Source organism: Nannospalax galili, unplaced genomic scaffold (assembly GCF_000622305.1).
Source record: "Nannospalax galili isolate Female #2095 unplaced genomic scaffold, S.galili_v1.0 scaffold336, whole genome shotgun sequence".
Classification (NCBI taxonomy): Eukaryota; Metazoa; Chordata; class Mammalia; order Rodentia; family Spalacidae; genus Nannospalax; species Nannospalax galili.
In genome coordinates, this window is record NW_008343385.1 from 6,836,382 (window position 1) to 6,862,653 (window position 26,272).

The following is a 26,272-nucleotide window of genomic DNA, read 5'->3' on the forward strand; positions in this document are numbered from 1 at the left end:
ATTTATTTATTATTTTGGTCTTTTTAAGACAGGGTCTCCCTGTAGCCCCAGCTGGCCTGGAACTTGCTATGTAGGCCAGGCTGGCCTCGAACTCACAGAGATCTGCCTGCCTCTGCCCCCTGAGTGCTAGGATTAAAGGCATACTCCACCACACCTGGGTAGAGATTTATTTATTTTATTTTATGTGTATGTGTGTGTGTGAATGCCTGCATGTATGTATGGGCATCATGTGCGGTACACATAGTGGCTATGGAGGCCAGAAGAGGGCGTTGGATCCCCTGGAACTGAGTTACAGACAATCTTGAGCCTGCATGTGGGTACTGGGAACCGAACTCTGGTCCTCTGAAAGAGCAGGAAGTACTCTTAACCCCTGAGTTATCTCTCTAGTACCCATTTGCTTCTTTCTAATCACCATCACTGAATGCCTAATATTAGTTTATCTGTTGCCCTTGTTAAGTGACTATGACTATCTTCAGAGCCTGGCAGCAATCAGTCTTTGATGCCATGTGTCTCTCTTATCTGCCTCTTTTTCTACCTGCCCTAGAAATGAGAGAAAAAAAAAATTCCTTGCTTTTTTGGTAGAAAGAAATTCCCAGAGTAGGTGCATCCTGCTAATGGGATCTCTTATTGGTTTAGAAATATCAGTATCATTATATTACTGTCTATAAATACTAATAGTTTTACTACTGAACTATTTTTTTTGGTCTTTTTTTTTTGAGACAGGGTCTCCTTGCAGCCCCAGCTGGCCTGAACTCACTATGTAGACCAGGCTGGCCTTGAACTCACCCTCCTGCCTCTGCCTCCTGAGTGCTGGGACTAAAGGCATATGCCACTATGCAACTATTTTATGCTAAGGAATTCTGCAGGACATACCTTTCTCTTTCAGTTGATGCTTCCTTTTTCTTCTGTTAGTTTGTAACCAACCCTGCTGACAGTCTACATTACTACTAGACTGATTATGTAATGGTGATTTAAAAAAATATTTAGTATTTTTATTTTATGTGTATGAGTGTATTGTCTGCATGTATGTAAGTGCACCTGCGTCATGCAATGCCCAAGGAGGTCAGAAGATGCCCTGGAGCTGGAGTTACAGGTGGTTCTTAGTTGCCATGTGGGTGTTGGGAACGGAACCTGGGTCCTCTGCAAGAGCAGCCAATGCTCTTAACTGTTGAGCCATCTTTCCAGTCCTGTAAAAGTAATTTTAAAGCTTCCTTCCTTGTATTATCTTTGAGTATCTGATAAAAAGGCATTGCTGCTACCAAATGGGCCTATTTTGCCTGCTATACTGTATGCCAATCACTGAAATGACCAGTTTTGAAAAAGAGTTTATTTGTGAGATGTCAAATGTGAGGGGGCGGGAGCCTCAAGTCTCAAATCCACCTCCATGAGCATAAGGTTTAGGGGTTTATTGGATTAAGAGACAGGGTAGTCTGAGTTGTGAGGGTGCTAGAAGGCATGAAAAAAATGAAGTAATTCTCTACACATATATAATCAACTGTCTAACTCTCAGGGATGGATGTATGCTTAGAAATAGTGGCATTAGTGTGCTCTGAGAGCAGAGATTTGGGGCCTCTGACATTAAAAGGTCACCCACCAGACCCTAGTTCAGGTGAAGAGCTGTTTGTTTTAGACACTTTAAGCTACCTGAAAAACAATTTAGGCACACATTGTGAGCCACACATCCTGTTTCATTAGTCACAATTTGCATTCCGAGAGCAAAATTCTTGAGAGAACAAGGTAAAGAAGGAAAGGTTTATTTTGTTCGTGGTTTTAGGAGGTTCAGTCTGTGAATGAAAGTTCCTGGAAACAACCACATCTTACACTGAAGCTTCTGCAAAGTTTATTAACTGATCAGAGCTTCAAGATTGTGGAAAGACTGGAATGTGGTAAGTCCAGAGCCAAGTTACCTTGGGCAATCTTTAGCCCTCTTAATGGCCATTTATTGCCTTCTTTGCTTGTGACCTAACATCTTTGGATTTTAGGCAAAGCCTTTGGAATATTCAAATAGACCTTTGTTTCTTTACCGAACAAAGGTAATGCCATTAGCTAGAATCTGAGAGCTATAGCAGTTTCCCCCACTTTACTAAAACCCTTTTACCCAATGTACCCACCAATGTATTTGAAAATTTGTTGATTTATGATCTTCATTGTTCTGTTTCTATAAAACTTCATAAAATTGCTACCTTACTACCTCATATTTGGGGAGACCTAAATCTGTGTTCCCAGCCCATTGTCACTCATATTTGGCTCTAGAATAAACTATCTCTTTCATTCCTTTGAGGTGGGAACTGTTTCTTTCATCAACAAGTTCATTAGTGTTTGGCTCCAAGCACTTGGACAGAACATCATGGAGGTGGGCGTGTGTGGCATCAGGCAGTTCTTTACTTCTTGGCTGACAGGAAGCAGAAGGAGAGAGAAAGACACAAAGGTCCTGGGGAAAGATATAACCCCAAAGGACACCCACAGTGGCCTATTTTCTCCAGCCAGGCCTCAATTCCTGAAGTTTCCATCCCCTCCAAAATAGTATCACCAGCTGGGACCAAGTATTCAACACATGACTCTGTGGGGGACATCTCATCTCAGAGGCCAGAGATGCTGTTCATACTAAAGCTAATGGCAGAATATTGCTCATTTATGTGACCTCTAAAATTGGTGACAAAAGCCAGCAACGAAAAGCAAGTAAAGCTAGAGGTTTATTCAGAATTCCCCTGGGTTTCAGTGCCTTTATTTTATATTATGTAGTGTGAATCCAGAGACTGTGCTGGGAATTGATGACAAAAGTGTTGGTATCTCAGTTCAGGATTGAATCCAGGGCCTCAAGCATATTAGACAAGTGCCTTACATTTCTTTTATTTATTTATTTATTTATTTATTTATTTATTTATTTAATTATTTATTATTTATTTATTTATTTGTTATTATTTATTTATTTGACAGGGTTTCATGTATCCCAGACTGGCTTTGAACTCTCTGTGTAGCTGAGGATGACCTTGAACTCCTGATCCTTCTGCCTCCACTTCCCACGTGCTAGGATGACAAGCATGTGCCACCATGTCTGATCTATACAGTTCTGGGGATGGAAACCAGGGCTTCTTGCTAGGCACTCTACCAGCTGAGCTACATTGGCAATCTCATTTCTTCTGTTTTAGACTGAGTGACTCTGAGACTAAACAATGTTCATATTTCTTTCCTGAATGTTTAGAACAGGGTTATACCAGGAATAGTTGTCCAAGAAATATGAATTACACCTTACAATAGTGGACAGACTTTATTACTATAGAATAGTTCCTGTGGCTTATCTCCTGCTTTGTCTGATCTTAAGTTTACTGATACTGTTTTTTAAATATTTTATTTATTATTTTTATTTTATGTGTATAAGTGTCTTATCTGCATGTATGTAAGTGCACCCATGTCATGAAATGCCTGCAGAGGTCAGAAGAGGGTGTCAGATCTCCTGGAACTGGAGTTACTGACCATTGTTAGCCCCCATGTGGGTGCTGGGATTTGAACCCGGGTCTTCTGCCAAAACAGCCAGTGTTCTTAACCACTAAGCCATCTCTCCAGCCCCTACTAATATAGAAAATCAACACAAGAAACTCTGAAGCAAATAATAAGATACTAATTTGCTACACTTGTTAAAATTCACCTTTGGAATTATGGCATAAATCCTGTAGTGAGCAAAAATGTCCATTTTTAATCTCAAAGACAACAAAGCAGATGTCACTGGTTGAGTTCAGTTGATCAGTAGCATTTCACAATTTGTACCAACATCTGGGGTTTGGAGCTCTGCACGTCACTTTAAATTGATCATCCTATTTCCACAAAACACAAGCGGGTTTTAAATGGAAAACCGAACTTTTTTCACTTGTGAATCAATTTTTCCAGGGTCAAAGTTCTGGCCACCACAATTGTTAGTCTGCAGGAAGGACCCCAAGGAAGCCAATCAGTGGAAAAGCAAGTAAGGCAGTAGTTGCTTTCTTTTAAGAAAGCTAGCTGAAGGCAAGAGGCAGGGATTCTTACCTAAAAAGCCATCCTTTAGGGACCCTAGGGGTCAGTTTATGCTGCAGATGAGTGATCACACACTGGAGAGTTCTAAGGTGTGGAGATTTGAGACCAAAAGACCCACAGCTATTCCTAATCACTGGTCAGAAGATATTTTTCAGTTCCACAATTTTTTTTTTTTTTTTTTTTTTTTTTTTTTTTTTTTTTTTTTTCCGTGTGTGTGTGTGTGTTGTTGTTGTTGTTTTGAGACATGGTCTCCCTGTAGCCCCAGCCCGCCTGGAACTCACTATGTAGACCTGGCTGGCTTCGATCTCACAGAGACCTTCTGCTTCTGCCTCCTAAGTGCTGGGATTAAAGGCGTGCACCACCATGCCCCGCTTCAGTTCTGCAAATCTTAAGAACATAGATGCTTATTTCTTTGTCTATTCTAGTCACTGGCTGATATGCCTGGGAGCAGTACGGTCGGGTTAGAGCGTGTAGCTGTCTCTTGGCTGATCACGCACTTCACGGTAAAGAAAGAAAACATATTGATTATTGTGAAAGACAGGCTAAACAGTGAGGCTAAACAGTAGAGCCGAGATGTGCAGCTTCACAGATACTATCTTCCTGGGCATAGGGACTCCCGTAAGGGCCACTCACGCCTTGACGGTGGCCAGAGGGTGGCAAATGCGTGGTTCACATTTTAAACCAGCAGACAAGTTTCAAGTCACAAATTCTCTTGCTTTAAAAGCACAAAGGTAGCTTAGTCTATCACCAGCTCGGCTTGATCTCCGGCCTTCCCAGGTCACCTCTTTGCTCATCTTTCACAGAGCGACGGGATCAGAGCATTTTTGCAGCACCCCCTCTTGCCCTGTGTAAAGTGGGGGCGGATGGGGTGCCCAGACTGTCTCTCCTGAGGTTCCAGCTCCCAGGACGCCTGTCTCTTTGCAGACTCGGTTCATCCCATCTCAAGCGGTGGGTGCCAACCAGGACCTAGTCAGTGCTTCGGGGCTACCCAGGAGGGCCGGACGAAAGGGAGGGGCTAGAATCGTGACGCAAGGCGGCTTGGGCCAATGGGAACACCCCGCGGCGCTGGCCGCGGCTCCTGGCGATAAAAAGAGCGGCGCTGCTGGGTTTTCCATCTGGTGGCTGCTCTTGACTCGCCGCCTGGTTTCGGTCGTCTGGTCCCTGCCCACGGGTGATCGGCCATAGGTCGGCGAAGTTTAGCCGCTGCGCTTGCGTCCCTGGGTGTCTCGGGAGCGGTCTCTCGGGGTCCATGGAGAAGTCGCGGGGAGCCAGATGCACCAATGGGTTCCCCGAGCGGGAGCCGCCGCGGCCTGGGGCCAGCCGGCCGGTAGAGAAGTCCCCGCGGCCCGAGGCCAAGAGCCCCCAGCCGGCCGACGGCTGGAAGGCAGATCGGCCCCGCAGCGAGGAGGAGAACCAGCTGAACCTCCCCAGCCTAGCGGCCGCCTACTCCTCTATTCTGCGCTCGCTGGGCGAGGACCCCCAGCGGCAGGGGCTGCTTAAGACGCCCTGGAGGGCGGCCACCGCCATGCAGTTCTTCACCAAGGGCTACCAGGAGACCATCTCAGGTCGGTGTGGTCGCCGGGGCGCGCGGGGGGGTGAGTGGGGGGAGGAGGCTGCAGGAAGCCGGAGCCGGCTCCGGGAACTTTCCCGAGTTGCTTCACTCTTGGCCGGCAGCTCCCAGCCCAGCCTCCACCTCCGAGCCACCTCCTGGCGGAAGCGGGGGCCGCTGGTGGGGCGCAGGGCAGGTTCCCACCCCCGCGCAGCAGCCTCCCACCCGGGGACCCTCTGCGGCTCCCCGCACACGGCCTCTGTTCCAGAGGTGGAGGGCTCGCGTGGGCAAGGCGGCTGACACTGAGCTCCCGGGGACTGGAAACGTGGGACCCCTCCCACCTCACCTGAGTGCCCAAGGGTCCGATGCTCGAGGCACGTGCAGGACCCACCTTGCTCAAGATAAAGATTGCCTGGGCACTTGTTGAAGTGATGGCTCCTTGGGTCAATGCTTCTCTTGTGATCCTGTCCTTTTTGAAGTAGATTTGGGGTGAAGCCTAGGTTTTGTGTACTCCCAAGAACCAGGGTGAGCCTACGCCGCAGTTAGGGACTTGTGTTAGGGGGCAGGAGGGTTCTTCTGAGAGTTGTAATTCTCTTCTGGTCACCTCAAGTTTACTCCAGCTCTGGGCTTTTCCAAAATTTGGCGTAATTCTGGGTTTGGGCTTCCCCGGAGTTTGAAGTGTGGGCTTTCCTGAGCTAGTTTTGCTGCTGACAGTCTTTCTCTCTTCTCCTCAAAAGAAAGGGATTCCCTGTTCCTTGCTGCAGCTTTGACGGTCCAAGTTGAGGGTGCTAGTGAGCTTCTTCCTCCTCCTCCTTTCCTCCTTTTTTTTTTTTTTTTTTGCCAGGCATTCAGATAAGGAAGTGAATAGCCCTGTACCTGTTGGGGACCCCTTCTGTCCTCCAGCCTTTATTGAAGTGCCCCGAGCCCTCCCCCCCCCCCCCCCCGCCGCCCCGAGTACTGGGACTAAAGCCGTGCGCCACCCTGCCCCAGCCTCTTCCTCCTAAGATCATCTAGGTTGATCCAGCCTGAGCCTGCAGCCAGTCAGCTATCATCCGGTGGATGGGGAGGCAGTTGGTGTGGGTAGGGTACAGAGTTAGGGTGAAGAGGAAGAGAACCTTGCTCCCTGTTGGTCTGGTAAGCAGTTTTGGTCTTTATTTTAAAACAAAAAAATCGGACGGATTCTTTTGGCTGAGCTCAAAGACGTGATGTTCAGTTTACATCTGTGTATCTCTGTGACACTTTTCTTTGCCTCCACCGTTTCTCCCAGAAAAACAGTAAAGCTTTGAAAGGTAGCTACCCTGTCTGTTCCTGACATTTTCCTGAAAGTGTTGAACGACTAACACATCTTGGAAAGAACGAAGTTATTTTTGTGCGGGCTTCCCCACACCAAGGAAGGGTGGGAAATCAGTGTGAGAAGGGTGGGGCCTGAGAGGAAATGATTCTAATGCTGGGAAGTGAGTCTGAGTCTAGGTTCACAGTTTTATGCTTTGATGGTGAAAGTTTGAAGTCTCAAAAGCAGATTCAAAAGACTGAAGAACAATCATTGGGTTTTCTGTGAGTTTCTGAGAGTGTGGGCGGGTTGGATATTCGAAGATGGAATGAAGAAGGATCTTTGTGGAGCCTTATTTATTCTGCCTCTTGCAGGTGGTCCTCAGAGCACTCACTGGTCAGGAGCGTGCTCTCTCCCTTCCTGTGGATCTCACTGTCTCCAAGGTAGAGGGATTTCTAGTCCTGATATAAGTCACAGAGTTCTCTAAAGTAACTCACCTGTTTATTTGAGACATAGTTAACAGATGCTTATCTCACAAGCCACGATTCAACTAAAGAGGTCTAAGGAATCCAAAGCACACTTTATTCCAATTGATTAAGTCCATGTACCTAGAGACAGAAGATTTATGTCTGTCAACTGAGGAGGGAGAGTGATAGCTTAATGGTGTGGAGTTTCCTTTTAAGGTCATGAAAATGGTGTAAAACTAGACAGGTGATGGCTGCACAACATTGTGAATACTACTGAACTGTACACTTTAAAAATAGGTAAGAAAGTGGTAAATTCTTAAAGAATAAAAATATTGAGCCAGGTGTGGTGGTGCATACCTTTAATCTCAGCACTTGGGAGGCAGAGGCAGGCGGATCTTTGTGAGTTCGAGGCCAGCCTGGTCTACACAGTGAGTTTCAGGACAGCTGGGGCTACAAGGGGACCCTGTCTCAAAAAGACAAAAAAAAAAAAAAAAAAGGTAAGATGAAGAATTTTATCATGGACTATTTAAGATTATCAATAGCTATCAATGGAATGCTTTTTAATGGGTTGTTTTATGTGGATGATTTTATCTAAGTCTCAGCTTTGAGGTTAAGTTCTATTCTGTCTGTTTTATTCTTTTATTATGGGGATTGAACCCAGCACGATAAGCATGCTAGGCAAGTGTTCTACCACTGACCTGCATCTCCAGCACAAGCACTCTTCTCTTCTCTCTATGATGAAGAAACTGAGCAAGAGGTTGAGAGCTAGAAGGTGGAGGAAGCCAGGTGGCAAGACTGTCGAACTTGTACTTAGGTACTTTATTGCAACACATGTGAGATGAATCAGTGCACCTTCCTACTCCACATTTCAAACTGTGAGCTAGATGACTGGCTCAGGTCAGAAAAGGGTAGAGTGGATAAGATCAGCTTACCATATGTAATAAGATATAGTCAGGATCGTTTTTCTAAATTTTAAACATAATAGTTTTATTCTTTTATTTATTTATTTATTTATTTATTTATTTATTTATTTGTCTTTTTTTGAGACAGGGTCTCCCCATAACCCCAGCTGACCTGGGGTTCAAGGGTGGCCTTGAACTTACAGAACTCTGTCTACCTCTGCCTCCTGAGTGCTGGGATTAAAGGTATGCACCACCACACCTGGCTCAATATTTTTATTCTTTAAGAATTTTATACAGGCATACAATGAGTTTTGATCATAGTCACCCCTCACTTCTCTCCCTAACTCTTCCCAAATCCCCTCCCAAATTGTGTCTTTAAAAAAAAAAACCTACTGAGTCCATTTTGTGCTGCTCCATATATGCATGGGTACTGAGCAAGGTTGACCGACCAGGGGTCACACTTGTAAGGAAAATGGACTCTTCCTCCCCCAGAAGTCATCAACTGTCAGTAGCCCTCAGCTAGGAGTGGGGAGTTGTAAGCCCCTCACCCCTCCATGCTGGAATGTTGACTGGCTTGATCTTAAAGATAAATGCTTTAAGAGGCTTCTGGTATTTTAAAAAATATTTTATTATTATTACTATTTTTAACTTTGTGTGTGCATGTATGTGTGTGTGTGTGTGTGTGTGTGTATGTGCGTATTGCCTGTATGTAGTAAGTGCACCCATGTTGTGCAATGCCCCTGGAGGACAGAAGAGGCTGCTGGATCCCCTGGAACTACAGTTATAGACAGTTGTTAGCTGCTATGTGGATGTTGGGATTTGAACCCAGGTCTTCTGCAAGAACAGTTAATGTTCTTAACCTCTGAGACATCTCTCTAGCCCCTATTTTTAACTTTTAAAAGAAACTTTATTGAGAATTTCATACATGTCTGACTCTAGAAACTCCTCCATACCCTGGCTTCTCCCCAAATTTGCATTTGCAAGATTTTTCTGTCATTTGAGCCCATGTGTGGTTGAACCAACTGCAGTACCAAAATTGACCAGAAGAGGGCTGCCTGTCTAGTCATTGGTTCCTAGATTAGGACTCTTCGATTATGCAAATTCCAAATCTATGTTATGTTTAGGACTGTTTCTGAGAGTTATAGATTCTCTATTGAGTCTGTGGTAATCCTATTTAGGGATAATCTAGATTGAGTTAATGAAAGGTTGCCTGAACTGTCCTGGGTATGGTGGCACATGCCTTTAATCCCAGCACTTGGGAGGCAGAGGCTGGTAGATCTCTGTAAATTCGAGGCCAGCTTGATCTACATAGCTGGGGCTACCTGGGAGACCCTGCCTCAAAAAGACCAAATTAAAAAAAAAAAAAAAAGATTGTCAACTATCTGGTAAATCTGAGGCTGAGGACATTGACTTACTGGTATTTTATCTTAGCAAATTTCTCCAGCAAGTGCTGGACTCAATGAATATTTGTATTTATTTCTGAAAGACAGAGATCATTTGATACTTTATCTAGTTAGGATTGTGGTTTTGAATCCTTTCTTGTAGAATTCCAGTGTATGCAAGAGTAAACTGTGTACTGAACTGTGTACTGATGTCAACATCCACTTAGGTCTGTCTTGCTTCATTCCTTCCTGACTCACAACCCTCCCCCACTGAATTATCTTAAATTGAGTCCCAGATATGTCATTTCATTGGTAAATACTTCACTAGATCTCTAAAATATAAGAACTTGAAAAAATAGTGGATAGTCACCCAAGTATCAAGGAAGTATTTTTATTTCTGATTTTTTTTTTTTTGTATAATCTGATCTTTTTTATTTGTCTTTTTGAGACAGTGTCTCCCTGTAGCCACAACTGGCCTGGAATGGAGACCAGGCTGGTCTCGAATGCACAGAGACCTGCCTGCCTCTGCCTCCCAAGTGCTTGGGACTAAAGGTGTCCACCACCATGCCCAGCTTGTATAATATGATTTTGATTCAAATAAAATCCCCACTTCATATTGGACAACTTGCTTAACTTTCTTTTATCAATTTGTACTGCCTTTTTAGTTCTTAATAATTTACTGAAGAGATGGGTTTATTTGTCCTGTTTTCCTCATTCTAGCCTCTGCTTATTTTACTCTCAAGGTTTAGTTCAGTGGTCACCTTTATCTCCACTTGTAATCAGATTTAGAGACTGGCTCATCTCTCCAAACAACCTTTAAATTTAGGTAAGAATAATTCATAGGAGGAAGTGCATGATTCAGTTTGGAGACATTAAATGTCTGATTGTCTTTCTTTTCTGGCATTAAGAAGAATCAGCCTGCCAGGTGTGGTGGCACACACTTAATCCCAGCACTTGGGAGGCAGAGGCAAGCAGATCTCTGTGCATTCAAGGGCAGCCTGATTTACATACTGAAATCCAGGCGAGAGAGAGAGAGAGAGAGAGAGAGAGAGAGAGAGAGAGAGAGAGAGGAAAGATCAATCAGCCTTTGGTGTTGTCTGCCTGATTTGTCAGTCACCGAGTTCCCTAACCAGCCTTTCATTTACTGGACTAGGGGCTGTTGGTGATTGCCTAGATCTGGTATTTATTAGAAGTGATATATTATCTAAAATTAATATTCAATTTAAAAATTATTCAAAATATTTTTTAAAAATCAAGTTCTTTCTGGGGCTAGTGAGATGTCTCAGAGGGTAAAGTTACTTGCCACCAAGCCTGATGGTCTGAGTTTCATCCTGGAACCCACATAGTAGAAGCAGAGAACCGATTGCTTCAGGTTATCCTCTGACCTACACATGAGTACTGTTGATGTGTGTGTACACACACACACACACACACCCATATACATATACAAATAAATGTTTTAAAAAGTTCATTCTGGGGGCTGGAGAGATGGCTCAGCAGTTAAGAACACTGACTGTTCTTGCAGAAGTCCCGGGTTCAAATCCCAGCACACACATGGCAGCTAACAGCTGTCCATTACTCTAGTCCCAAGGGATCTGACAGCCTCTTTTGACCTCTGCAGGCATTGCACGACACGGGTACGCTTACCTACATGCAGACAATACATGCATACATGCAAAATTTTTTTTAAAAAAGTTCATTCTGGGAGCCAGGCGTGGCGGTCCATGTCTTTAATCACAGCACCCTGGAGGCAGAGTCAGAGGGATCTCTGTGAGATCAAGGCCAGCCATCTCAGGCTACAGGGAGACCCTGTCTCAAAAAGAAAAAGTTCATTCTGGCCATAGTTACTACTTGGTCTAGTGTTTATAATGTGGTCATTTAAATTTTATTTATTTATTATTTATTTTTATGTGTATGAGTGTTGTCTGCTTGTATGTAAGTGCACCCATACTTGCAATGCCTGTAGAAGTCAGGAGAGCGCATTGAATCCTCTGGAATTGGAGTTACAAATAGTTGTCAGTGCTGGGAACGGAACCTGGGTCCTCTGCAAGAGCAGCCAGAGCTCTTAACCACTAAGCTATCTCTCTAGTCCCTGATCATTATTTTTATCTACAGTCCTTCCTTTCCATTAATCCCCTTGGTTGTTCATTTCTCACACAGCCTGATCCTTATACCACCTGAGTGTCTTGAGACTCTGACCTCATTGCCTCACCCGAATCAGCCCCCACTAACTACTGGCCTGGCCTCCAAGCATTTCCTACTAGTCTGTTCATGTTCAGGGGCTTGTCTAAGATGGAAAGCCTTTCTTCTCTGGTGAACATACTTCCTCGATTCTCTGTTGTTTTTCCTCTCCCAGCTGAGACATTCATTGTGTTGTAGCCCCTTGCCTGTGTGTTTTCTTGTCTTTCATTATCATTTCATTACATAAGGTAGCTTAGTAGTTCAGTTTAGTGAATAGGTAATTCTAGAAACAGCAAAAACCAACCCACTGTGCCTGACTTCACACTGAAGATGGGAGAGCCAGGCACAAATCCTAGGGACACTTGCACATTTACAGTGCTGGGCTCTTATCTGTTCTAAGGAAGTACTGTGTTTGTCAATGGCTTGTTTATCTAGAGTTCTGTGGTTGTGCACCATGTTTAGGTGAGTGAATGAGCTGTCACCAATTGTGGGTTGAAGTCTTTTGAGGTATTCTGTGAAACATGATGAGTCTCATGGAACACATACTAGTTTTTGCTTGTTCTAAGTAGGAATCAGATCCCAGTTCAACAGAAGCTATTGAAAGACATCCCAAAGAATCTCACTAAAGTGGATTATTCCTGTATAGTTTATGAATTTATGGTAAGATGGCCATTAGTAATGGATAAAGGGCTGTGCATGCTGGAGTTCAAATGACACACTGTTAACTCAGTGAAGACTTTGCCTGTACCCTGGCTTACTTTAGGCAGACCCGCTAGATTAGGCCTCTAACTGACCGCCCTTCATCATGTGCTTCCATGAGTGTGTGGGCGCTGTGGAAGTGTGCCACTCAGATTGCCCATCAGAACAGCCAATCAGCTGCTGAGCTCCCGACCTGTGAGTTCAAGGCCAGCCTGGTCTACATAGCCAGCTTCAGACCAGCTGAGGCTACAGGAAGACCCTGTCACAAAAAGACCAAAAAAAAAAAAAAAAAAAACCCCAAAAGAAACCCACTTAGTGTGTCAATAAAGCTTCATCCTATTAAGATGGGAAGAATGGCTAACATGGGCAGTCTTAGCATCCCTGTTTACCAGATTGTGACCCTAGACTTGCCTTTCTGGTTCTGGTCTCTAGGGAGAGACAGCTGCACCAGGAGTTGGATTATCACAAGGTACCTACTGCACTTTGAGCATCTCTGTAATGTCTGTCATACCCTTCACTGTCTTAATTCACAGCAGCTGACTGGGCCCAGCAAACACCTGAGCATCCCTTCAGTGCCAGGGGTACTGTTTCCTAGAAACACTAGATAAAGTCTTTATTTAAGGACTCCCCCTCAGTGCTCCTCATCAGAGTGTTGGGGACTTTCTGAAAACTAGAGGATAACCAGTTGTTCAGTTTACTAGCACTTTAGATTTTATCCAATTAATAAGGGCTTCACATCACCTAGATAAGTAATTGTTAAATTAGTTGTGAGAAAGCTGGCTGTGGTGCTATATACCTTTAGTCCCAGCACTGGGCCTGAGACCCTGTCTCAAAAAGTTGTGAGAATCATAATATGAAGAAAATTAATACTAAAGATTGTACTTTAAAAATGTTCCTTTTTTTTGATTGCGTAAAATCGCTATAAAATAGACAAAATTTTACAATAGCCACCTATACAGCTACTACTTAGATTCAAAATTAGAATTAGCACAACCTGTTTTTTTACTGATAGTGAACCGTGAACCAGGGACATGTCTTTAGAGGTAAAATGTCACTCTGAAGGGTGTTTTTCTTCTCAACCTCTTACTGCATCCTTAGTCAAATTAGCATTAATGTCCTCTAGTTCTTAATCTGTATTCATATTTTTCCAAGTTTTTTTTTTTTTTTTTTTTTCTGGTCTCTCTATGAAGCCCTGGGTGACCTTGCTCCTGAACCTACTTCCCCAGTACTGGGCAGTACTGAGATTATATAGTGTTGTGACACCACTCCTGACCTCAAGTATCTTTTACTAGTGATTTTAAAACAAGATCCCAAGTGAGGGTCATGTATTTGTATTTGGTTACCTTTTAATCTAGAAAGGTCCCTGTGACCTCACCCCTTGTGACCCCCACACCAGTGACCTCCGCACTAGCCTTTCAGAGGTGTCCTGTTGTCCTGTGGTTTGTCTGAATGTTTTCCTTCCTTTCACATTAAGTTTATTTCTCTGGCCCTCAAATTCTTGGAAAATGATGGTAGTCTAATGACTTGATTGAATTCAGGGAGAATGCTGTGTACCTCAAAGGTGTCATATCTAGGGGGAATACATTATTTGGATCTTGAAGATTTAAAGACTTCTAGTTGGTGTTAAAAGCAATTCCTTGCTCGTTTTCTAGGATAAACATCTCTAGAGAAGTTGCTTTTTGGTTGCTAAAAAAAGGAAGCCTTTTTATCAGTCTGAAGATTTAATGGGATTCTACTTTTCCTTGAAATGATTCCAGTTTGATTTCAAAAACTAAAGGTCAAAGTAGTCTTAAATTACTAAATTTTCCCTCATTAAAAGCCAAATAAATAGTTGGAAAAATAGTCTGTTGTGACTGCATGCCCACGCCAAGTCCCGGCAGTGCCTGGGCATGAAGTCACTTTCTGACCTGTGTCTCTGGTCGTTGGCCGCTTTGCTCCTGCCTTTTCTTCCAACCCCTCGACTAATTTTACCTTCCTTTCTAAACATTGCATCTAGCCCCCTTTTCTGTCATTGGCCCTAGGCCTTGTTACTGAGTGACTCATACAAACTGGGATCCACACCTTCAGTCTTTACTTTAGAAAAGTCACATGTTGAGGCTCATGGTAGCTGGACATCAGGGCCCTGGTCCTGAGTCCGAGGACAGAGGTTTGAATGCAGCTCTTTCTGGTTGGCCACTCAGTTAACTAGTTGACTTTTCTTCATCGTGTTCTGAGATCCGATCCAAGTAATAGGATCAGTTTCTCTACCTTTAAAATGGGCATGTTAAGCTGGTTGAAGTTTTCTTTGTTTTTGTTTTTTTAAGCCAGGGTTTCATATAGCCTAGCCTGGCTTCAAACTCACTGTGTGACTGAGGATTCCTTGAACTCCCGATCCTTCTGCCCCTACATCCCAAGTGCTGAGATTACAGTCTTGTGGCACCATACCCAGCCTATAGCTTATTTAAGGTTTATTTATTTAAATAAATAATTTATTTGTTTAAAATTTATGTTTAATGTTTATTTTATGTGAGTGAGTGGTGTGCATGTATGTAAGTGTACCACATGCGTACAAAGCCTGCAGAGTTCAGAAGAGGGCATTGGATCCCTGGAACTGGAGCTGCAGAGGTTTTTTAGCTGTCATGTGGGTGCTGAGAACCGACCCCAGTCCTCTGCAAGAAGAGCAACTGCTCTCAACCACTGAGCCATGTCTCCAGCCCCTATAACTTATTTTTTGACCAGTGTACTATATGGCAACCTTGAATTAAATGTAAAATAATTTAAAAAGTAAAATAGGAGGGAATCTCATTTCTGCCCCTTGTATAGACCCACTCAGGCAAGCCAGTCTACCTTTTTAATTTAAAAATTTTTTTTTTGAGACATGGTCTTCCTGTAGCTTCAGCTGACCTGGAACTTGCTATGTAGATGAGTATGATCTCAATCTCACAGAGATCCACCTGCCTCTGCCTCCCAAGTACTGGGATTAATTATTTATTTATTTATTATATGTATGAGTGTTTTGCCTACATTATGGAATTCCACTCATGTCATGTAAGTATGCAATGCCTGTGTAGGCCAGAAGAGGGTGTTGAAACCCCTAGAACTGGAGTTATGGATGGTTGTTAGCTGCCATGTGGGTACTGGGAGCCAAACACAGGTTCTCTGGAAGAGCAGCCAGTGCTCTTAACTACTGAGCCATTTCTCCAGCCCCACCATTCTACGTTTTACTGTTTGTTAGTTCTGTGCCATAGCTGGTATAGAATTTACCTCCCTTCTCCCTTCTAGGAAACCCTCCCTCTTTTCTCCCTAACGAAACTTAGGGCTAGGGTAGCCTCAGATTAAAGTGATCCTTCTGCCCCAGTCTCCTGAAATATCTCTACTATAACTCTATTGCTTTTCTTAGCTCACAGAATTTCCTTCATGTAAACCAGTCATATCTACCCGCTTGACACTGTGAAACAACCATTATCTACAAAATTCATGCTTAAGAACCACACAATCTAGTTACCAAAAAGATCTCAATGTTTTAAGTAAATTTGTGGTTTGTATTGGGCCACATCTGTAGCTTTTGCTTTTGTAGGTTATCTTCTGATCGTTCTCCACATCATTTTTATACGTAGGCCTCTGTTTCCTCAAGTCTCAGGCACATTTTTTGAGGGTATGCTTTAATGCATTCATATCCAGCTCAGGGCCTATAAAAACTTGTGTAACCCTTAGAGCTGCTTCTGAGTGAGTTAGTTGAAGGGTTCCCAGTGCCTCAGTGGTGGTCCAGTGTGTTGATGTGAGGTCCTCCTTCTTTCACATGCACTGGAGCCTGTGGACCTTTGTTTTTAGGTGAAGTTGGCTCAGCTCCACCCTTGCCTCCCTTCTGTCCCCACTCCCTCCTCCATACCTATCTCTGTTCTGATCTCCTTGAAACCCATTCAGCTCTTTCCCAGTTGTGTGCAGCCCTCACAGTGCCCTTCAGGAATTATCTCCCTCTGACTTGGTGGGGATTTATGGCATGAAAATGCCTGCTGTTCAGCCTTAATAAACAGGAAATTATGCCAGATGTGACTCACATCTGTAAATCCAGGTACTCAGGAGGCTAAGGCAGGAGGATTGCAAATTCAAGGCCTGCCTGGGCTATATAAATTCAAGGCTAACCTGGGAAAGTTAGTGGGCCTCTATCTCAAAATAAAAACGGGGGCTGGGGATGCAGTTCAGTGGTAGAGTGCTTGCCTAGTATGCCTAAGACCTTGGGTTCAAGCCCCAGCACCATTCCCCACAAAAAATGAAATGAAAAATTATGACAGGTTTTTTTTTTAATTTATTATTTTTATTTTATGTCTATGCATATATTACCTGCATGTTGGTAAGTGTACCATGTCATGCAGTGCCCACAGAGGACAGAAGAGGCTGTCAGATCCCCTGGAACTGGAGTTACGGACAGTTGTTAGCTGCCATGTGGGTGCTGGGATTTGAACCTGGGTCTTCTGCAAGAATAATCAGTGATCTTAACCACTGAGCCATCTATCTCTCCAGCCCCCAGTTTACAATTTTTATGCAATGTCATGTCTCAAAATTCTTTTCTTCCACCCCAGCTGATTATCAAAGTATTGAGTAATTTATCTGTTTAGCAATGTGGGGGATGGAACCCAGGGCCTCACTAAGCAAGCAATTTACTGCTGAGCTACATCCCCATCCCCTCTTGGTGTTTTTTTTTTTTTTTTTTTTTTTTTTTTTTTAAGATAGGCTTATATACTCAAGATTGGCCTCAAACTTCCTATGTATCTGAGTCTTACCTTGAATTCCTGATCCTCCTGCCTCTACCTTACAAGTCCTGGGATTAGGTGTATGCCACCATACTGGCTTTTTGCATTTTAAAAAATGTTTTTTTTTTTGAGACAAGGTCATCTGATAGACCCCAGCTGGCCTGGAATTCACTATGTAGACCAGGCTGGCCTCCATCTCACAGAGATCCACCTGCTTCTTGAGTGCTGGGATTAGAGGCATGTGTCATGGTACCTGACAGTGCCTTGGGTTTTTAAAAAGTACACCCCCTCATAGTATCAGAAACTACCATGAAAGCTGCTAAGGGAGAAAACAAATCAGTGTCCTACCCAGCTGAAAAGCCCATGAACCACAACAGTGACCGGCCCAGCAAAATATCTCTGTTGGTACAATAGTGGCACTTTTTTTATCTTGGGGGCAATAAGCAGCTGTCTAACTGGACTTAAGGCTTGCTCAGTAGGAGGGAATCCATGCATTACGGTATTGTAAATATAGCTGAGTACACATGGTTGGAGAGGTCACAGACCCTAGAGAAGAATCTGCTTCTGTCACTGCCCTAGACCAACATAATTTCTTAGTATATTCTAAATACATATCCTTATATTTATAGACAAGTATGCCTCTTACCTCATCAAAGAAGTGTCTTTTTGCGGTAGATGGAGACTATTACAAAGTTCCACAATGGATCAGAATGCAGAGAGTAAGTGATTGTGTGGTGCTTAGCCCCAACTGATCGATTATCTATAATGCAACCCCTACATCTAGGCTCAGGGAACACTGTGCAAGAGGGTGTGGAAAGATTGCAAGAGCCAGAGGAACAGGACACCTGCTGCCAGATAATACATTCTAGACATGAGAGGGAAGCTGCACTCACGAAATCTCCACAGTATGGTTGCCTAACAAGACCTGCATAATAAGACCACCAGTTGACATGCCATTGTGGATGGGGGAAATGACACAGGGTCCCACCTCTAGATGCAGAGCTACAGGCAGCCAATGGATGCTGAGGGAGGGAAAATTTTTTCCCGGACAACTCCCTGATAGGTTGCCTAATCTCAAGGAGTCAGCCTGAAACATGCGTACACATGAGCACCACTAAATGGACCCAGTGCATTCTATATATTTATAAATGTGTATTAGTATATTTAATAAAATAATGAGGACAGGAAATTGAAAGGGAGTAAGGGGCACATGGGAGGAGTTAGAGGAGGGAATGGGAGGGATGGGAATGATGTAAATATAACACTGATATATAAAGTTCTCAAAAAAATTGTTTTTAAAAGAGGCATACCCCAGGACTCTCATGCCCACTCCTGAGGAATCAGATTTTCTCGTTTCCTCAGGAAGCTGAAGCTGTGTTTCCTATGGCTCCGTGTGACTGGCAATATTTGGGAACTGCTGTCTGAAGGATGGTCCCTGTCCCTGGCGATGGTGGCACTGTCTTGGATAAGATTGCAGATGGGGTCTTAACATTAATCTGTGTGAAATCTCATGGCAGGAGAGAACTTGGCATGATGAGGGAGGAGCCTATTAAAGGCTTTCTGAAGCATGAAGTTTATCAGATCAGTTCTTTCTTTTGAACTGCTGTGAAACAAAGCTTGTTATCAACCATCTGTTTTGTAAATTCCATTTTCAGTTTAACAGCTGGATTGTGAAAGAAATACAAAATTATCCAATTAAAGAAACTAAATTTAGTAAGTGTGTGGTTTTTTTTTTTCTTTTAATGGCTCCATGAACACGATTTGTTTTGTTTTCTTAGCTTCCAAGGCTCTAATTTTGATCCAGAAATATTCTGAGGAGCAAACTGAGACCAGAATGAAAGTTCTTTGCCTGGATAATGGAGATGAATAATCTGTGTGATTAGCAGTTTTCAGTTTTACCCATGAATTAATCTAATTTGAAATGGGTGCTTTTCCATACCTCAGTAGAGTGACCCCTTTCTCAAGAACAGGCCAGTGATGTGGGAAGGTGACTGTTGTAGCTTGGCATTGATTTTCATTGTTGGAGTGTGTGGGAGTTGAGCTAGACTAAGTTCCTTCTCCAAACCCCATCATCTTTCCTGAGGATTGAAGCCCAGATTGTACACACTGCACAAATCTTATGTTGGAACATGGGTCGCTGGAGACTTCGTGCATTTCTTCGACATCATTCTACATTTTAAACCACTGTGTGTGTATATCCCTTCAGAGGCAGTTAAGTAATTATGTGTAGGCGGAGAGATTATATGAACTTTCATTTTCTCATTTCAGTATTTTTGTGTCTTGTAAATAAACTACAATTGAATATTACTGCTGTAATCAGGAACAAAGTATTACTTAGCTCTGATAACTTAATATGTGGGAATTTGAAACCTCACTAATAGATGGCAAGCTCATGACAAGGCTGGTTGAGAGGATGGGAACAACTCACCAGCACCACATTTGTTGATTGAAATATGCATGCCAAACCTGTCTTGATAGCAGCCAAGAATTCCCATTTCAGTAGCCTCGGCTAGGTTTCAATAGCTCAAGAGAAATATCTGAATTTATTTCTGCCAAGGATTATAGAAATGAAAGTTTCCAAAATAAACTTCAACTTGAAGAAAATTAATTAATCACTCTCGGCCCGGTTTCTGTCTCTTGTGCTCTCTCCCATCCAACCCTTTCTTCTTCCCAGCCGCTCCCTCCTCTGCTTCCATGCATGCTTACCTGCACGAAATTGGGCTTGTCAGCTTTTCACTGACAGGGGAAGAGCTATCAGCAGTTGTTGGGGAAGAGACATTTTCTGCATGATGTAGTCACTGTAGTAAGTGGCCCATGCTCTGGTCAACAACTCCTTACCCCCATGCTCACACAAGCTGTGATAATTAAACTCAGTGGGCCACAAGGAGAGAAAGAGCATGGAAGTGCAAACTTTTTCTCTCTTTGCAGCACATGGCTCTTTCCCTCAGACACACCTGCAGACTGTGAAGTAACCATGGAGTGCTCTGCCTCCTTGGCAGATGGTGGGTGCAGTTGTCTCTTGTCTCTGTTTCCACTGCCGTGCCAGTGTGGGGAATGTTTGGGTTCGTGCTTATTTTGGTCAAGTTTTACAGACCTTAGCTCTTCTTGTTAAGAGCAAGAGACTGAGCGTTGGAAATTCTAGTAAGAGACATACTGCCATGATGTTTCCTGAAATCTTAGTTGCCACCGCTGCTCCCTCCTCCTCCTCCTCCTCCTCCTCCTCCTCCTCCTCCTTCCTCCCTTCCTCCTCCTCCTCCTCCTTTTCCTCTTTGTCCTCTTTCCTCCCTCCCTTTCTCTCTCTCACTTGTTCTTGCTCTCTGTCAACATTGCTTCTCTTACAAGACAAAATTTCTAAACAAGAGGTAGAGAGTGAACAATTTTAATACCACAGGGCAGAATGTTTGAGTGTCTGAGTGTGATTTAGGGCTTTTTTTGTCATTACTGGTACTTTTATAGCTTTATTTGACAATCAGTGGTTAGTTCTCACCATTATTGATCAGATTTTAAGAAGTGGTGGTAGGGGCATAGGTGACCAACATGTTGAGTTTGTTTGGTGAATCTTTATTCTCACTGTGTTTTCTACACAAATACACACAGCCAGGGTATGGGGCATTCCATTTTCTTTGTCTCAGATAGCTCAGTTAAGCCTGGTGTTGGCACGTATCTGGGATCCCCATCTCCTTTATGCCAAATTTCAGGATCTCTTTGAGTACCCGAGGGACATGCTTTGTGTGTGTGTGTGTGTGTGTGTGTGTGTGTGTGTGTGTGTGTGTGTGCATGTGCATATGTGTGTGTTGCTAGGGATCTGGCTTAGAGCCTGGTAAGTAGTCTACCACTGTGCCACACTCCTACCCCAAGTGGAACACCTCCTGAGGGACATGATCTCTTGTGATTATTGATGGTGTATTCTTGAGTCATCTTTCCTACTATCCTCTTCGCAGCAGTCTTTCTGGGTTGGAGAGGAAGAAGGAGAGAGACTAGTAGGAAAGTCTTAAGGGCTTGGGAGATGCCTCAGTGGTAAAGTACCAGCCAAATATGAGAACCTGAGTTTAGATCCGCAGCAAAAAAGCTGGTGCTGCAGCTGGAGTCTGTAACCCCAGTGCTGGAGGTTGGAGGACCCACAAAACAAGCAGATCCCCGGAGCTCATTGGCCAGCTAGCCTAGCTGAACTGGTGTGATGCAGGTTCGGTGAGAAGCCTTCTAGATTCAAAAAATAAGGTGGAGAGTGGTAGAAGACATGTGACTTCAACCTCTGGTCTCTACATGTATGCACCCACAGACACACATAGACAACCCCCCCCCACACCCACATCCACCCATACCCACACCCTACTCTCACCAAGGTGGATGGCTTTTGAGAAACAACACCCAAGTTTGACTTTTGGTCTCCACATATATGTACACACAGGAACATAAACACACTGAAAATCTTAATATTTTGCTATAGTTGCTTTTAAAAGAATATATTGCTTATTAGTTCCTGATCCTGTTACTTTCTCACCTGAGGTGACCACTAACACAAGTTTGGTGTCTTATCCTTTCCTTTTATATGTAGTATTTCCAAGATCAACATGTAGGGTTGTTCTGACTGGATTTAAATAGATTTTGCTCTTCCTATTTTTCTGCCCCATGCTTTTCCAGGGATTTATAAGTGCGGTTCAGATCCAGCCACTTTCACTGTTGAATTGCATCATATTGTGAGGCTCCCCAAACTTTATTCTTCTAATGCACACTGAAGTTCTTAGGTTTTGCTGTGAATAAGTTTGCAGTGAAAACATGTTCCCTTGACTACTTTAGTCTCTTTGGAGCCCCATCAGGTTTTTTTTTTTTGTCTTTCTGAGACAGGGTCTCCCTATAGCTCCAGCTGTCCTGGAACTCACTATGTAGACCAGGCTGGCCTCAAACTCACAGAGATCCGCCTGCCTCTGCCTCTGCCTCCCAAGTGCTGGGATTAAAGGCATGCACCACCACTAATTTTATTTATTATTTTTTTATGTGTATGAGTGTATTGCCTGCTTGTATGTGAGTGCACCTGTGTCATGCAGTGCCTCGGAGGTCAGAAGAGGGCTTCGGATTCCCTTGGAACTGGAGTTAAGGATGGTTCGTAGCCGCCATGTGGGTGCTGGGAATCGAACCCCGGTCCTCTGCAAGAGCAGTCAGTGCTCTTAACCGTTGAGCTATCTCTCCAGCCCACCCCATCAGTTTTAAAACCTATTTTAAGGAAGTAATCAAGCTAACAGATGGACATATTAATTGGATAAACACAGGAGACCGGTGTTTAGCTCCATCTTTGTGTGTGGTGGTAAAGGGCACTGTGGAAACTTCAAGGCATGAAGATACAGCATTTACCTCAGCAGCCTATAACCCAGAGTTGTGAGTATAAGAGGTCCAAGAGCGTTCTGGGCATTAGACCGTTATGTGATGTTAAGTAATACGGGGAGGGTTTGGGCTTGTGATATAAAACTTTCTCCATTAAATCAGGATAGGCTTATCTTTGGTCGTACCTTTAGGTGATTTAATTCTGGGCAAGAGCAAATTCATGCCCTAGAGTTCTCTCCCCTCTCCTCATCTTCCCCTCTCCCCTAAGAGCAGTAGACAGACCCTGTTTTATCTTTGCTATCCTTTATCTTTGCTATCCTTAGGATGCACACTCAATGTCCGAAGTGTCTTCCATCAGGTTTTAATACTGTCTTCCCAGAAGATGCAGCAAATCCTCAACCCTGGATTCCCATGGCATTTAGTAAAAATCAAAACAAAACAACAACAAAAATACAAGCTACACTGAGTAAACTCCCTCGGAGTAGATCTTTTCCAGGGGTTCCCTGCTGTTTTTCTCCCCAGTAGAAATATACATGTCCTTAAATATCCATGTACATATTTGAGCAGGAGCATCTTAGAGATGTGAAGGTTCTATGTGACAGCGTGGAAATGCTTCAGGACAGGAGCTTTCAGAGTGTGGTTCCCAAGCCAGCATCAGTATCTTCTGGAAATTTGTTGGAAATCAGCTTCTCAGGCCCAGTCAGACCTACAGAGGCTCTATGGATGGGACCCAGAAATTTGTGTTTTTTAAAAAATATTTTATTATTTTTATTTTATGTGTATGAGTGTTATGCCTACATGTAGGTAAGTGCACCCGTGTTGTGCAATGGCCGCGGAGGACAGAAGAGGCTGTCGGATCCCTTGGAACTGGAGTTATGGACGGACAGTTGTTAGCTGCCATGTGGGTGCTGGGATTCAAACCCAGGTCTTCTGCAAGAACGGCCAGTGTTCTTAACCACTGAGCCATCTCTCCAGCCCCCAGAAATTTGTGTTTTAACACACCCACTGGAGGAATCTGAAAACACCTGCTTCAAAAGATGCTTAGAAAGTGTCATGTTGTGAGCACCACTTTCAGGAAGGATCCTATCAGGCTTTTTAAAAGCTTGAGAGATGGCTGCCCAGCAGTATTGTTGTAATTGCTTAGAACTGACAAGTGTGGTGGTGTTGTGGATAAACCTTTAACTTCAGGAGGCTGTTCTGGTTTCCTTTGTGGTTGTAATTAACAGTGGAAGGAGAATGCTATGAACCCATGTTTCCAGGGTTACCTTTTCGCTGCTGATAACAAGCAGGAAATTAAAACAATCCGTGATAGACTTTTGTTCTTATTATCCACAGATGGTAGCTTTCAGATATGTTGGAGCAAAACTTAAGTAAATATAGCTGGGAAACTTCAGTATTGAAGAAAAATGATTTGGCAAGATCAAGTTAATGGTCTGAGTTCATTTTAATGAAATTGGATCTAGGCAACATTTTCATTACCACACAAAACATTAAGCCATATGAGGGCAATTAGGTTTCTTCTTGGTTTGAGTTTGAGTATATAAACATTTATATGAGCTCAAAGTCAAAACGACATGGCAAATTATATTCAAAGACAGCTTGTTTCCATCCGTACCTCTTTGTACCTATTCATGGTTCTTTGTAAGTCATCATTTTATTAGCTTTTTGATTAGCCTTCCATTGTTTCTTTTGGGGATAAACATCTATATGCTATACATAAGGCCACACACATATTGATTCAGAAATTTGAACTTAGCTTTATTAAGGTACAACTTACATCTCCCCATTCTTTTTTTTGTTTTGTTTTGTCTTTTGGTCTTTTTGAGACAATGTCTTCCTGTAGCCCCAGCTGGAACTCACTATTTAGACCAGGCTGGCCTTGAACTCACAGAGATCCGCCTGCCTCTGCCTCCCAAGTGCTGGGACTAAAGGAGTGTCCCACCATGCCTGGCCCACATCTCCCCATTCAAAAACAGCAATGTCGGCTTCGACAGCTATATAGTCATATAGACACTAGTGCAATGAAGATATGGACCTTTCCCATTATCCAAAAAAGTGTCTTCTCCTGTTGTGGCCAGATCTTCTGCCCCTGGTAAACCGCTTGTCTGTTCTCTATTGCTGTACTTTCCTAGAATCTCATACATAGGACAATATTGTGTCACTAGGCAGTGTCTTCAGATTGTGCTTATATGAATGGGGAAGGCTATTATACTCCTAGGAGATACAGTCTTAATTGGATTACCACTGGGTGTGTGATCTGTTAACTGAAATATTGCTAGGCAGCACATGAGAGTGGCCTTTCCTACATTTATATGCAACTTTATAATACTTGAGGGACTCAACCAGATCATTATGTGTCAGTTCATTCTGTTCACTTAGTCGTACTCCATTGTTTATATATTACAGTTGATAGATACCATCCTTTTGTAAAACTTTTGAAATAGTTTGACTTACAGCAACATGATGAAGATAATACAGAGAGTTTTCTTTTTTCTTTCTTTCTTTCTTTTTTTTTTCTGTCTTTTCGAGACAGGGTCTCCCTGTAGCCCCAGCTGTCCTGGAACTTGCTATGTAGACCAGGCTGGCCTTGAACTCACAGAGATCTACCTGCCTCTGCCTCCCGAGTGCTGGGATTAAAGGTGTGCGCCCCCACGCTCGGCTTTTCTTTCTTTTTTGAGACAGGGTCTCCCCATAGCCCCAGCTGGCCTGGAAAGGACTATGTAGGCCAGGCTGGCCTTGAACTCACAGGGATCTGCCTGCCTCAGCCTCTTGAGTGCTGGGGTTAAAGGCAGGCACCATCACACCCTGCCCATTATGTTTTATAAGTGGCAAATTACACCTGATCTGTCAGATTTCTCCACTGTAAAGTTGTGATTTCCCCTATTATGTGCCTGTTAAGAGCAAATTACTGCTTTGTTTATTTTTTGTTCTTTGAGACAGGGTCTCCCTGTAGCCCTAGCTGGCCTGGAACTCACTATGTAGACCAGGCTGGCCTCAGTTTCACAGAGATCTGCTTGCCTTTGCTAGGTTTAAAGGTGTACACTACCATGCCCAGCTTAAGCAAATTGCTGCTTTTCATATTTTAAAACATTTTTATTTTTTCGTTTTGCCTACATGTATGTTACTGCACCATGTGCATGCAATGCCCATGGAGGCCAGAAGAGGGCATTGGATCCCCTGGGATTGGAGTTACAGATGGTTGTTTGCTATGATATGGGTTCTGGGAACTGAACCCAGCTCACCTGCATGAGTAGCCAGTGCTCTTAACTGCTGAGCCATCTCTCCAGCCTCAAATTACTTTTTAAATTCTGATGATTTTATAAACTGATAGGTGCCTGGAACACATAGTATAGCAATTCTGCCAGTGTTAATTACAATAAAAGTAATAATCCCAACTTTACTATTTAGTTAAGAGCATATTTAATCCTCACAATAACCCTGTGAAGATGGCACTTTATTTGTGCCAAGAAGAGAGGCACAGAGTAGGGTACCTTGTTTAAGGCCTAACAACCAGTAAGTGGCAAAACCAGATCCCAACTTAGACTGACTCAAGGACTGACTTTCTTTTTCTTTTCTTTCTTTCTTTCTTTCTTTCTTTCTTTCTTTCTTTCTTTCTTTCTTTCTTTACTTATTTATTTATTTATTTTATGTGTATGAGTGTTATGCCTGCATGCATGTAAATGCACCCATGGAGGACAAAAGAGGGCATTGGATCCCCTGGAACTGGAGTTACAGACAGTTGTTAGCTGCCACGTGGGTGCTCGG

General features: G+C 43.3%; 1 protein-coding gene across 3 annotated transcripts in view; it reads left to right on the plus strand.

Moving 5' to 3' along the window:
* The first annotated feature begins 5,107 nt into the window (after nt 1-5,107).
* Nucleotides 5,108-26,272, plus strand: part of Gch1 (GTP cyclohydrolase 1) — a 46,135-nt gene continuing 24,970 nt past the window's right edge. Inside the window, exons 1-2 of one of the 3 annotated variants that reach the window (XM_029566685.1) lie at nt 5,108-5,573; nt 7,202-7,270. In XM_029566685.1, the coding sequence (XP_029422545.1) occupies nt 5,258-5,573; nt 7,202-7,270 (385 nt within the window). In that variant the 5' untranslated portion in view covers nt 5,108-5,257. The remainder of the gene's footprint in view (nt 5,574-7,201; nt 7,271-26,272) is intronic. The other 2 variants (XM_029566684.1, XM_008839543.3) reach the window with 2 other exon arrangements.